This window comes from Salmo salar, chromosome ssa25 (assembly GCF_905237065.1).
Source record: "Salmo salar chromosome ssa25, Ssal_v3.1, whole genome shotgun sequence".
Lineage (NCBI taxonomy): Eukaryota > Metazoa > Chordata > Actinopteri > Salmoniformes > Salmonidae > Salmo > Salmo salar.
Genome location: NC_059466.1, coordinates 38398883 through 38413467, shown reverse-complemented (window position 1 = coordinate 38413467; position 14585 = coordinate 38398883). Strand labels below are relative to the sequence as shown.

At 45.1% G+C, this 14585-nt stretch overlaps 1 protein-coding gene across 1 annotated transcript in view; it reads right to left on the bottom strand.

Moving 5' to 3' along the window:
• LOC106586718 (importin subunit alpha-4) overlaps window positions 1-13907 on the bottom strand; it is a 32831-nt gene extending 18924 nt beyond the window's left edge. Inside the window, exons 1-3 of the mRNA XM_014174282.2 lie at window positions 13711-13907; window positions 11454-11498; window positions 2110-2199 (exon numbers count right to left, since the gene is read on the bottom strand). Coding sequence (XP_014029757.1) covers window positions 2110-2199; window positions 11454-11498; window positions 13711-13779 — 204 coding nt within the window. The 5' untranslated portion in view covers window positions 13780-13907. The remainder of the gene's footprint in view (window positions 1-2109; window positions 2200-11453; window positions 11499-13710) is intronic.
• Window positions 13908-14585: the final 678 nt, after the last annotated feature.

Genomic DNA, 14585 nt, shown 5'->3' with positions numbered 1-14585 from the left:
GGGGGACGGGATAGAATTCACATAAACATCCATTTAACAGATCATTCTGTGGCTGCTGCTGAGTTGGTGTGTTGACCGGCCGGTTGAGGCCGTGTGAGCTCACAGGCTGAGAATGTCATGCTAGCCAATCACCACACTTCACCTTGTAGCAGCTAAACCAGGCCAGCCCAGGGCCTATTGCTCATTTCATTAGCTTAGTGACAGGTCTCCAGTCAGCAGGGTGAAAAAGCTTCTCTGAATTTATCATTACATCCCCCTGTGGATCCCCATACAGTGCATTCCAAAAGTTCAGAGCCCTTGACTTTTTCCACATTTTGTTACATTACAGCCTTACTCTAAAATTGATATTTTTGTGTAATATATCTATTTCTTGTTCTCAATCTACACACAATACCCCATACTGACAAAGCAAAACCAGGTTTTAGAATAAATAAAAAAAAGTAAACTGAAATATTACATTTACATAAGTATTCACATCCTTTACTCAGTACTTTGTTGAAACACCTTTGGCAGCGATTACAACCTTGAGTCTTCTTGGGTATGATGCTACAAGCTTGGCACATTTGGGGAGTTTCTCCCATTCTTCTCGGCAGATCCTCTCAAGCTCTGACAGGTTGGATGGGGAGCGTCGCTGCACAGCTACTTTCAGGTCTCTCCAGAGATGTTCGATCATGTTCAAGTCTGGGCTCTGACTGGGCCACTCAAGGCAATTCAGAGACTTGTCCCGAAGCCACTCCTACATTGTCTTGGCTGTGTGCTTGGGTTGTTGTCCTGTTGGAAGGTGAACCTTCACCCAAGTCTGGGGTCCTGAGTGCTCTGGAGCAGTTTTTCATCATGGATCTCTCTGTACTTTACTCTGTTCATCATTCGCTCGATTCTGACTCGTCTTCCAGTCCCTGCTGCTGAAAAACATCCCCACAACATGATGCTGCCACCACGCTTCACCATAGGGATGGTTCCAGGTTTCCTCGAGACGTGACGCTTGGCATTCAGGCCAGAGTTGAATCATGGTTTCATCAGACCAGAGAATGTTGTTTCTGAGTCTTTAGGTGGCTTTTGGCCAAATCCAAGCAGGCTGTCATGACTTTTACTGAGGAGTGACTTCCGTCTGGCCATTCTACAGACCTGATTGGTAGAGTGCTGCAGAGATGGTTGTCCTTCTGGAAGGTTCTCTCATCACCAGAAGAACTCTTGAGCTCTGTCAGAGTGACCATTAGAGTGACCATCAGAGTGACCATTTCTCTCCCGATTGCTCAGTTTGGCCAGGTGGCCAGCTTTAGGAAAGGTTTTGATGTTTGTAAACTTCTTCCATTTAAGAATGATAGAGGCCACTGTGTTCTTGGGGACCGTCAAACATTTTTTCGGTACCCTTCTTCAGATCTGTGCCTCGACACAATACTGCCTCGGAGCTCTACGGACAATTCCTTCGACCTCATGGCTTGGTTTTTGCTCTGACATGCAGTATAAATAGTGGGACCTTATATAGACAGGTGTGTGCTTTTCCAAATCATGTTCAATCAATTTCATTTACCACAGGTGGACTCCAATCAAGTTGTAGAATCATATCAAGGATGATCAATGGAAATAGGATGCACCTGAGCTCAGTTTCAAGTCTCATAGCAAAGGGTCTGAAAACTCATAAACAAGATGTTTTGAATTTGTAATAAATTTGCAAAATGTATGAAAACCTGTTTTCGCTTTGTCCTGAGGTATTGTATGTATGTATGTATGTATGTGTATGTTTATTTTAATGAGGATTTTTTTTATTTTTAAATCCATTTTAGAATAATGCTGTAACGTAACAAAAATGTGGAAAAAGGGAAAGGAATGAATACTTTCGATGCACTGTACATCATACAAACCATAGAGAGACCAGGGGGTTGAAGACCCATGTCTACATTACAATGTCACACATAGAAATGGACTGTAGAGCACGAACACAATGTCTAATGTCTATCGATCTCCAGGAGGGTTGGCCACACCTGTCCGGCTGGTCCTACCTGACAGATAATCTAGGCAGTACATTTCCATCTGTAACAAGTCTCTCGTCTTAGAGATAGCCAGCCCAGCGCAATAGCAAATGGGTCGCTGAAGTGACATCACACCCACCCCTTTGAAGTCGGAGTCTATGTCGGAGTCCTCAAGACTGTCCTCCTGTGGGACGTTTCTCTTCTTCAGTAGATGTTTGTCTCGTTTGTTCTGATGGAAGAGAGGGAGAGATTAAAGAATAAACCAACACATTGATGAATACTGAAATATATGAGAGTAGCAACACTTAAGTGCGAGCTGGATATCGGTCGAAAAAGAGCTGACCCTCGCATCCCTAGGATGTGTGTCATCTCTGGGACCGGAGTCTGCCTGCCCAGAGACATCTGGGGTACAGTTGGGGACAAAGTACAAACCCTGTGTTGCTATGGGGATGTCCTCTACAAGATTACTCAACTTCAGATACAGTGCCTTCAGAAAGTAATCACACCCATTGACCTTCTCCACATCTTGTGTTACAAAGTGAGATTAAAATGTCATTTTATTGTTGTCAACTATCTACACAAAATACTAGAATGTCAAAGTGGATTACATTTTTATAAAACACTAAATACACTGCATATTGTTTAGATCAGTATTCAATCCTCTGAGTCAATACACGTTAGAGTCACCTTGAGCAGTTGTGGAATATGTTTATTCTGTGCAGGCTTCCTTTTCACTGTGTCATTTAGGTTAATATTGTGGATTAACTACAATGTTGTTGATCCATCCTCAGTTCTATCACAGCCATGGTGAAATCCCAGAGCAGTTCCTTTCCTCCAACTGAGTTAGGAAGGGCGCCTGTATTTTTCTACTTACTGGGTGTATTGATACACCATCCAAAGTGGAATTAATAACTGCACCATGATCAATGGGATAGTCAATGTCTTTTCTTTTAAGACATCTACCAATAGGTGGCCTTTTTTGCGAACCATTGGAAAAACTCCATGGTCTTGGTTGTTGAATCTGTGCTTAAAATTCACTGCGACCTTACAGATAATTGTGTGGGGTACAGAGATGAGGTAGTCATTTAAAAATCAAGGTAAACACTATTATTCAACACAGAGTGAGTCCATGCAACTTATGTGACTTGTTAAAGCACATATTTACTCCTGAACTTACACTACGTAACCAAAAGTATGTGGTTCCTGGTCGTTGAACAACTCATTCCAAAATCATCGAGTTGGTCCTCCCTTTGCTGCTATAACAGCCTCCACTCTCCTGGGAAGGCTTTCCACTAGATGTTGGAACATTGCTGCGGGGACTTGCTTCCATTCAGCCACAAGAGCATTAGAGAGGTCGGGCAATGATGTTGGGTGATTTGGCCTGGCTCGCAGTCCCAACTCATCCCAAAGGTGTTCGATGGGGTTGAGGTCAGGGCTCTGTGCAGGCCAATCAAGTTCTTACACACCGAAAAACCATTTCTGTATGGACCTCGCTTTGTGCACGGGGGAGTTCTGCTGAAACAGGAAAGGGCCTTCCCACCAACTGTTGCCACAAAGTTGGAAGCACACAATGACATTCTAGGTGATTATATGCTGTAGCATTAAGATTTCCCTTCACTGGAACTAAGGGGCCTAGCCTGAACCATGAAAAACAGCCCCAGACCATTATTCCTCCTACACCAAACTGTACAGTTGGCCCTATGCATTGAGGTAGGTAGCGTTCTCCTGGCATCTGCCAACCCCAGATTCGTCCGTTGGACTTCCAGATGGTGAAGCGTGATTCATCAATCCAGAGAACGCGTTTCCACTGCTCCCATAGTACAATGGCGGCGAGCTTTATACCACTCCAGCCGACGCTTGGCATTGGTGCATGGTGATCTTAGGTTTGTATGTGGCTGCTCAGCCACGGAAACCCATTTCATGAAGCTCCCAACGAACAGTTTTTGTGCTGACGTTGCTTCCAGGGGCAGTTTGGAACTTGGTAGTGAGTGTTGAAACCGAGAACAGACCATTTTTACGCGCTACACCAGTCCCGTTCTTTGAGCTTGTGTGGTCTACCACTTCGCCACTGATGCAGAGCTCTCCAGTCAGGTCATTATACTGCCAATGTATTCCTAAGGAGATTGCATGGCTGTGTGCGCGATTTTATACACCTGTCAGCAACGGGTGTGGCTGAAACAGTCAAATCTACTAATTTGAAGGTGTGTCCACATACTTTTGTATATATAGAGCATTTAGGCTTTCTGTAAGATGTTGGTTCAATTATTTAGTTATTTTATGCCGGCCATGTTATTTTAGTGTGGGGCAAACAGAGAGAGAACGCATGATCGAGAGGAAGAGAGAGCCGTTGCGTCGCGAGATCTTTACCTGAAAACACATTATCTAAACGATTGATAGATGGTATTCAGCAGTCATAAAAGTAAGCCTTATTTACTTTGAAGAACTAGAAAAGTGATTTTGTCAGACAGCAGCTCTATAGAGATGACTTGGAATGAAATAGTGAAATGCAATATACACAACAACTGAAATATTTTATTAAAGTAAAGTGAATAAATGACAGGTAAGTGGTAACCAGTAATGGGCAGTCACTACCATCATGGGACCTTGTTGTTAGGGCATTCAACCCACATGATGCATAGCGCATTTAAAATGTTGAAAAAAATCATAACCAAAAATCACTATTATTTTTTTAATAATTGAACCAACCTTAAAAAGCACTAAGTGACACACCAACTGTAAGGCTCCTAGGGTACAGTGAGACACACACACACCAACTGTAAGGCTCCTAGGGTACAGTGAGACACACACACACCAACTGTAAGGCTCCTAGGGTACAGTGAGACACACACCAACTGTAAGGCTCCTAGGGTACAGTGAAACACACACACACCAACTGTAAGGCTCCTAGGGTACAGTGAGACACACACACACACACACACACACACACACCAACTGTAAGGCTCCTAGGGTACAGTGAGACACACACACCAACTGTAAGGCTCCAAGGGTACAGTGAGACACACACCAACTGTAAGGCTCCAAGGGTACAGTGAGACACACCAACTGTAAGGCTCCTAGGGTACAGTGAGACACACCAACTGTAAGGCTCCTAGGGTACAGTGAGACACCCACACACCAACTGTAAGGCTCCTAGGTTACAGTGAGACACACCAACTGTAAGGCTCCTAGGGTACAGTGAGAACACACACACCAACTGTAAGGCTCCTAGGGTACAGTGAGACACACACACACCAACTGTAAGGCTCCTAGGGTACAGTGAGACACACACACCAACTGTAAGGCTCCTAGGGTACAGTGAGACACACACACACCAACTGTAAGGCTCCTAGGGTACAGTGAAACACACACACGCCAACTGTAAGGCTCCTAGGGTACAGTGAGACACACACACACCAACTGTAAGGCTCCTAGGGTACAGTGAGACACACACACGCCAACTGTAAGGCTCCTAGGGTACAGTGAAAGACACACACACCAACTGTAAGGCTCCTAGGGTACAGTGAGACACACACCCCAACTGTAAGGCTCCTAGGGTACAGTGAGACACCCACACACCAACTGTAAGGCTCCTAGGGTACAGTGAGACACACACCAACTGTAAGGCTCCTAGGGTACAGTGAGACACCACACACCAACTGTAAGGCTCCTAGGGTACAGTGAGACACACACACACCAACTGTAAGGCTCCTAGGGTACAGTGAGACACACACACGCCAACTGTAAGGCTCCTAGGGTACAGTGAGACACACACACACCAACTGTAAGGCTCCTAGGGTACAGTGAGACACACCCCAACTGTAAGGCTCCTAGGGTACAGTGAGACACACACACCAACTGTAAGGCTCCTAGGGTACAGTGAGACACACACACCAACTGTAAGGCTCCTAGGGTACAGTGAGACACACACACACCAACTGTAAGGCTCCTAGGGTACAGTGAGACACACACACACCAACTGTAAGGCTCCTAGGGTACAGTGAGACACACACACCAACTGTAAGGCTCCTAGGGTACAGTGAAACACACACACACCAACTGTAAGGCTCCTAGGGTACAGTGAAACACACACACACCAACTGTAAGGCTCCTAGGGTACAGTGAGACACACACACCAACTGTAAGGCTCCTAGGGTACAGTGAGACACACACACCAACTGTAAGGCTCCTAGGGTACAGTGAGACACACACACACCAACTGTAAGGCTCCTAGGGTACAGTGAGACACACACACCAACTGTAAGGCTCCTAGGGTACAGTGAGACACACACACCAACTGTAAGGCTCCTAGGGTACAGTGAAACACACACACACCAACTGTAAGGCTCCTAGGGTACAGTGAAACACACACACACCAACTGTAAGGCTCCTAGGGTACAGTGAGACACACACACACCAACTGTAAGGCTCCTAGGGTACAGTGAGACACACCCCAACTGTAAGGCTCCTAGGGTACAGTGAGACACACCCCAACTGTAAGGCTCCTAGCGTACAGTGAGACACACCAACTGTAAGGCTCCTAGGGTACAGTGAGACACACCAACTGTAAGGCTCCTAGGGTACAGTGAGACACACCAACTGTAAGGCTCCTAGGGTACAGTGAGACACCCACACACCAACTGTAAGGCTCCTAGGGTACAGTGAAACACACCAACTGTAAGGCTCCTAGGGTACAGTGAAACACACCAACTGTAAGGCTCCTAGGGTACAGTGAGACACACCAACTGTAAGGCTCCTAGGGTACAGTGAAACACACACACACACACACACACAACAAAGATGAGCAGACAGACACACTGGTGTTGAAAATATTCTGAAAGACACACACCACACACAGCCGCTCGGCATGTGAGGCAGTGGTAGGAGGGATATCCCTTGGTCTACATTCCAGTGTGTGCTGCAGTGCCGGGCCGTGGGTCACTGGTGGCGACTAACCAGCCCTGTGCTGCTCTCTGCTCGGGCAGGCAGCACCAACAGACCCTGTTCTCCCTCACCCGCTATATCACCCATCAACAGCCATGTCTCACTCTCTGTATCAGTGGTAACTTCCCTGTTTCTCTTCCTCAACCAAGTGACTCAGCAAATCCCAATCAGCATCATGAAGTAAAAAGAGTGAGCGACAGACAAAAGCCTTGACGAGGGGGATTGTTTTAACGTCTGAGGAAAAAAGAAAAGAAAAACAGGAAGTGGAAGGAGAGTTAAGAGTGTCAAAGCTCAGAGGGGGGTCTAGCAGAGGAAGACAGTAGGGGGGAGGAAGTAAGATTCAAAGCCATGAACAGGGTACTCTTTTGCGTCGGAGAGATCAGAGTCAACATAAGAGCAGCGGATTGTTAGACATGAGTGACAGAGATAGCTACGTATCACAGGAGGGGGGAGGGGTCAGAGCAACCCTTCAGTCTCTGGATCTTTACAAAGGTGTAAACAGAGCAGCTGCATGACTACCATACTAATTGGGTGTATTGTATCCAACACAGTACAACCTGTATATTAAAGGATTAAGATTAAAGCCAATTTTTGCTAGATCTGAAAATGTGGTCGGAAGCTCCGTATGGAGGGTGTGATGCAATTTTGGAGCCTCTGGAGGCATGCAGAGGCCAAATTGAGCTCTGTACCAAATGTTTAAACAAATGCGGAGGGCTCCGAATAGCTCCGCATTGACATGATTGGTTGACGGGTAGGTGGGGGCGGGGAGGTCCTGTATAAACAAACTCACTTCCTTGAGAACTTCCTTCACAACAGCTCTGCACTGCGAAATGCAAGTACACTATACAGTACCAGTCAAAAGTGGACACCTACTCATTCAGGGGTTTTTCTAAAAAAAATAAAAAATAAAAATCTACATAGTAAAGACATCAAAACTATGAAATAACACATATGGAATCATGTAGTAACCAAAACAAAATATATTTGAGATTCTTCAAAGTAGCCACCCTTTGCTTTGATGACAGCTTTGCACACTCTTGGAATTTTCTCAACCAGCTTCATGAGGTAGTAACCTGGAATGCAATTCAATTAACAGATATGCCTTGTTAAAAGAAGGAAAGAAATTCTACAAATTAATGCGTTTCAGCCAATCAGTTGTGTTGTGACAAGGTAGGGGAGGTATACAGAAGATAGCCCTATTTGGTAAAAGACCAAGTCCGTATTATGGCAAGAACAGCTCAAATAAGCAAAGAGAAATGACAGTCCATCATTACTTTAAGACAAGTTTCTTCAAGTGCTGTCACAAAAACTATTGAGCGCTATGATAAAACTGGCTCTCATGAGGACAGCCACAGGAAAGGAAGACACAGAATTACCTCCGCTGCAGTTCATTTAAATTAACTGCACCTCAGATTGCAGGCCAAATAAATGCTTCAGAGTTCAAGTAACAGACACATCTAAACATCAACTGTTCAGAGGAGACTGCGTGAATCAGGCCTTCGTGGTCAAATTGTTGCAAAGAAACCACTACTAAAGTACACCGATTTAAAGAAGAGACTTGCTTGGGCCAAGAAACATGAGCAATGGACATTAGACCGGTGGATGTCTGTTCTTTGGTCTGATGAGTCCAAATGTGAGATTTTTGGTTCCATCTGCCGTGTCTTTGTGAGACGCAGAGCAGGTGAACAGATGATCTCTGCATGTGTGGTTCCCACCGTGAAGCATGGAGGAAGTGGTGTGATGGAGCTTCGCTGGTGACACTGTAGGTGATTTATTTACACTTAACCAGCATGGCTACCACAGCATTCTGCAGCGATACGCCATTCCATCTGGTTTGAGCTTAGTGGGACTATCATTTGTTTCTCAACAGGACAATGACCCAAAACACTTCCAGGCTGTATAAGGGCTATTTAACCAAGAAGGAGAGTGATGGAGTGCTGCATCAGATGACCTGGCCTCAACAATCAACCGACCTCAACCCAATTGAGATGGCTTGGGATGAGTTGGACCGCAGAGTGAAGGAAAAGCAGCCAACGAGTGCTCAGTATATGTGGGAACTCCTTCAAGACTGTTGGAAAAGCATTCCTCATGAAGCTGGTTGAGAGAATGCCAAGAGTGTGCAAAGCTGTAATCAAGGCAAAGGGTGGCTACTTTGAAGAATCTCAAATACAAAATATATTTTGTTTTAGTTACTAGTGCAAATAGTAAAAAATAATAAAAACCTTTGAATGAGTAGGTGTCCAAACTTTTGACTCGTACTGTATATACAAAAGTATGTGGACACCCCTACAAATTAGTGGATTGGGCTATTTCAGCCACACCCGTTGCTGACAGGTATATAGAATTGTGCACAGAGCCAAGCAACCTCCATAGACAAACATTGGCAGTAGAATGGCTTTACTGAAGAGCTCAGTGACTTTCAATGTGGCAGTGTTATAGGATGCCACCTTTCCAACAAGTCAGTTTGTCAAATTTCTGCCATGCTACAGCTGCCCCAGTCAACTGTAAGTGCTGTTATTGTGAAGTGGAACCGTCTAGGAGCAACAATGGCTCAGCCTCTAAGTGGTAGGCCACACAAGCTCAGAACGGGAGCGCCGAGTGCTGAAGCGCGTAAAAATTGTCTGTCCTCTGTTAAAACACTCACTACCAAGTTCCAAACTGCCTCTGGAAGCAACGTCAGCACAAGAACTGTTCATCGGAAGCTTTGTGAAATGGGTTTCCATGGCCGAGCAGCTGCACACAAGCCTAAGATCACCATGTGCAATGCCAAGCGTCGGCTGGAGAGCTGTAACAATCACCGCCATTGGACTCTGGAGCAGTGGAAACGCGTTCTCTGGAGTGAATCACACCATCTGGCAGTCTGATGGACGAATCTGGGTTTGGCGAATGCCAGGAGAGCATTACCTGCCCGAATGTATAGTGCCAACTGTAAAGTTTGGTGGAGGAGGAATAATGGTCTGGGGCTGTTTCCCATGGTTAGGGCTAGGCTCCTTAGTTCCAGTGAAGGGAAATCTTAATGCTACAGCATACAATGACATTCTAGACGATTCTGTGCTTCCAACTTTGTGGCAACAGTTTGGGGAAGGCCCTTTCCTGTTTCAGCATGAAATGGTTTGTCGAGATCAGTGTGGAAGAACTTGACTGGTCTGCACAGAGCCCTGACCTTAATCACATCGAATACCTTTGGGATGAATTGGAACGCCAACTACGAGCCAGGCCTAATAGCACAACATCTGTGCCCGACCTCACTAATGCACGTGGCTGAATGGAAGCAATGTTCCAACAGTGGAAAGCCTTCCCAGAAGAGTAGAGGCAGTTATAGCAGCAAAGGGGGGACCAACTCCATATTAATGCCTGTGATTTAGGAATGAGATGTTCGAAGAGCAGGTGTTCACATACTTTTGGTCATGTAGCGTATTCATGCCCTGACTTCTGCAGAGGCCGTATCACTGTAAATGCTGCAAGGCCAATGCAGGAGTCAGATTTACCATGTAGCGCCTTTCAGCAGGCAAGCACACCAAGCATCTCAGGATAGATTACATCTGAATAGATGTTTTAATCTCTGTTAATCCCTAGGATGTAGTCTGTTAGTGATCATCACTAAGTCTGATAGTACAGTATACAGATACAGTACACAGGTCTGCAGATCAAGGTGAAGGGTAGTGAAATGTGGAGGGAGTGGCTGAATGACTAAGGTGAATAAGAATTGGGCTAACAGTTTCAGGGGTCAGTTACGGTCAAGGGCTCCATCCAAACTGGGATTCCCATGAGATCCCTGGGAGTTAGTGATGGGGGGGTGGATTTATACAGTTACATATCTGGATATTATTTTTGACTATATGACAAAATATCGCAATATTATTTTTGTGCTAGTTTGCTGTACCAACATTTTTTATGGGGGGGGGCACTTTTATTTCCATGACTCGTGGCTGCCTCTCATCCCTCTGCAGCAGACATTTGGGGAGCAATATGTTTGCAACATCGAATAACAATAAAATCACAGTATGGAATCACAATACATATGTAATCATGAGAATCGAAATACATATTGTATCGTGATAATATCGTATCATGAGGTCCCTGGCAATTCCCAGCCCTACTGGAAGTAGGGTTAAATTGCTCTTAGGTTGATCTAACAGTCAGTTTGGCTTTTTTTCCAAATTTTGGTTGGGATCTAGGGAGGATAAACTGATCCTAGATCTGTGCCCAAGAGCAGTAGGTCAAACAAAGATACCCATGAGGTCACGGTGAGGAGGCAGTTTACATGGGTCAGAGGTAAATCCAGAGGTGAAAGGTCATGGTTGGAGACAGAGTGTGTTAGACTGGGGTTAGTGCCTCTATAGAGAAGGGGATCCTTCTGTATGGATGGAGAGGAATACTCAGTCTGTCTGTCGCGAGACACAGGGTGAGAAAGAAACAGCCTGTTTAAAGGTCTGTGTAAGCAGAGAGGTGAATACTAATACATTAATATAGGGACCAGTAGAAGCACCGCTACAAAGTCGTGAATCACCAAAAATATTCAAATGAGGCTTCTTCACTCACCTTTCTCAGTTCCACTGTCACGTCATTTCGATGTCTTCTCATAGTCTGGAACACAAACGATGCAATATGAGAAAGAGAATCATTCATTTATAAAAACATTTTTAAGGAGAGTTCTTCATAACAACATCTCTCTGGACTCAGGTCAGAATATAGGAATTCTCGGGGACTAATATGTAAACTATAGGCTAACAGCCTAACAGTAACACCACTGGATGTGGTTACGGTTCAGGTTAATCAATGTGTTTGTGTACCAATATTAGTGAGCGTGTCCCTCTGCAGCAGAGAGATGGTGAGAAATGTGTTTGAAACATTGAATCGGAATAGAGTCGCATCGGCACCTAAGTATCATGATAATATCGTATCGTGAGGTCCCTGGCAATTCCGAGCCCGAACCGGTGTGTTCGTAGTCCACTCATTGCTGTGAGTTGGTCTCAGATCTTGTGACTGTCACTGCGGTTCATATTGCCATCCTAAATAGCCCCTTACGTCACGTGGGTCAGTAACATCATACACAGCCTTGGTCTGGTCTTACCCCTGTCTAGGGAGGCTGAGGTGCAGAGAACCTGTGTGAGACACCTTCCCTCTCTAACAACCAGACAGTGTCCCAGTCAGAGCATCGGTGTGAGCACCGACTAGATCAGCAGAGGGCCAGTGTGGGTCGATGCAGGCTTTTGTTCTAGCCAAGCACTAACACATCCGATTCATCTAATCTGGATTCAGATTGAAGACAATGATTAGTTTATACATATATTAGGCTGTAGCCTAAACATAGCTTGACCAGCGTACCCATGTCCTGAGTCAACAGTGAGTGTTCGCCCCCTGGATACAGTGACCTGGGATGAACAATTAAGTCCAAGGCCACAACACTGACTGAGCAAATCCAAACATGTTAGACTTTACAGAGCAAAGCAGATATTTGATAAGTAATTCTGGCTGCATCTCACATGATGTCCCATAAGGCTGTTCAGTGAGAGACAGTTGAACTGGGTGCAATTGGCCAAAGTTGCCCCTTCTGATGGAGCAAGGTCAGATCATCCTAGTGGTTAAGGTCAGGATTTGGGTTAACCAAACTCATCCTAGATCTGTGGCTATGGGACCAAACCCCAATGAATGATTTTCCCACTGCCCACCCCACTACTATAGAGAGTGTGTGCCAAATTGTTTTAGTAATCAACCATTGCAGGAACACACAACTCTCTGGTCCCAGACCAGTGCTGCTTAGGGATTATTCTACCTCCTGGCCTCTCCACTAGGCCCCAGATCGGGTTGTACCTCCAGGGAGAACCCAAGCTAGACATCCAGGATGCCAGAAATAGCCCTAGTGACGCACTTTGCAATGTCTGCCTGTCCATCATAGTAGCCATGTGTTTGTAACGTTAGCTCGCGGTTTCAAAACAACCACTTATGGGACTGGTCCAGATCCCATGGTTTTAGATGGCTCCCAAAGACAAATCAACTATCTTCATCTACTATTTAGAAAACCCATTCCAGCCTTCATACACTGGGGATGTCTGAAAGATGCCTTTTTGTATAACTCTGTAAAGACATATAACTGAGTGTGTGTGTTATATTCAAAGATAGCACGGCTAACCAATATAAATACGTGAAGTCAGTATGCCATAGTTTAACATTGAGAGATCGGCCATAAGATACCGACCTAACGTTATGCGGATAACAAGACGATGTGTGGAGGAACTAGCAAGTAAACCAATTCAAGTTAACGTTAGCATGCAGTCCTAACATAATAATTCAATCGACATATTAACCGAGCTAGCTAACTAACTAGCTTATATAAACATCTAACTATAAGAACATTTACTGCACAGGCAGTCGTTCAAAAATGCCTATTTTAGCTGGTCACAGTTAGCTAGCTCATTTTTGTTGGACAAGGGTAACGTTATTAACCAAAAATATATCGAGCTACTCTAAGTTCTAAACAGGGTTCAGTTAGAGAGTCTATGTAGCTTATACATGCTTTTGCTAACTACCGTCTTTGGATTTGGCCAGTTGGGCTGTCAACTATATTCTGCTTTCAAAACTGGTGGTGTAGTTAAGTGTTTAGGTAACCAGCTAGGTAATAGTTCGTCGTTAGCGAAGCCGGCTGACCACATTGCTAACTTACGTTACAATCTTTGCTTGCAAGCTAGCTAGCTAACAAGGCTTCATCAAAAGCTTGTCAGACAAGGCCGGTGAATATAGCCGGTGTCTAAAGTCAAATCCAACACGAATCACTGGTAAACCGCTCTACCCAACATACCTCGACATCGCGTCCCTTGTTTTTGAAGCTCTTGATACGGTGGTTATCCAAGTCGGCGTTTTCTGCCATGTCTGTTTGCTTGGTTGCGAGTACTCCGGCGTTTGGTCTCCAGTGAAAGGCAGGCAGCACTGTAAATATACTGCTGAGTACAGAGAGGCGACTAGACCTAATTCAGATGGCTAGTATGAGGGAGGAGCTCGGTGACGGGATATCCTATTTTTGATGGGATGTTTTAGAAATGGCTCGCAAGGCCATCACCATGGTTATTTTTTAAATATCATTAATTTAAAACATTTTGAACAAATGCAGACACCTCAGTAAATCATGTACCTTGGCTTAGCCAATAAAGATTTTCCCATCAGGATTTTGACCTATTCACTACATGGTACACGGTGTCATAAAGGCATCAGTAAGAGAGGCCTGTAAATCAAACCAAAATCAAATCAAACTTTATTTGTCACTTTATTTGCAGAATAAAACAAGTGTAGACTTGACCGATTTTCCCATCATGCTCCAATACGGCCCAGTCAATGTTAATGGGGGCCTGTTTGGCCCGCCTTTTCCTGTAGTCCACGATCAGCTCATTTGTCTTGCTCACATTTAGAGAGAGCTTGTTGTCCTGGCACCACACTGCCAGTTCTCTGAGCTCCTCCCTATAGGCTGTCTCATCGTTGTCGGTGATCAGGCCTCCCACTGTTGTGTCATCAGCAAACTTAATGATGGTGTTGGAGTCGTGCATGGCCATGCAGTGATGGGTGAACAGGGAGTACAGGAGGGGACTAAGTTCACACCCCTGAGGGGCCCCAGTGTTGAGGATTAGCGTGGCAGACATGTTGTTGCCTACCCTTACCACCTGGGGGCGGAAGTCCAGGACT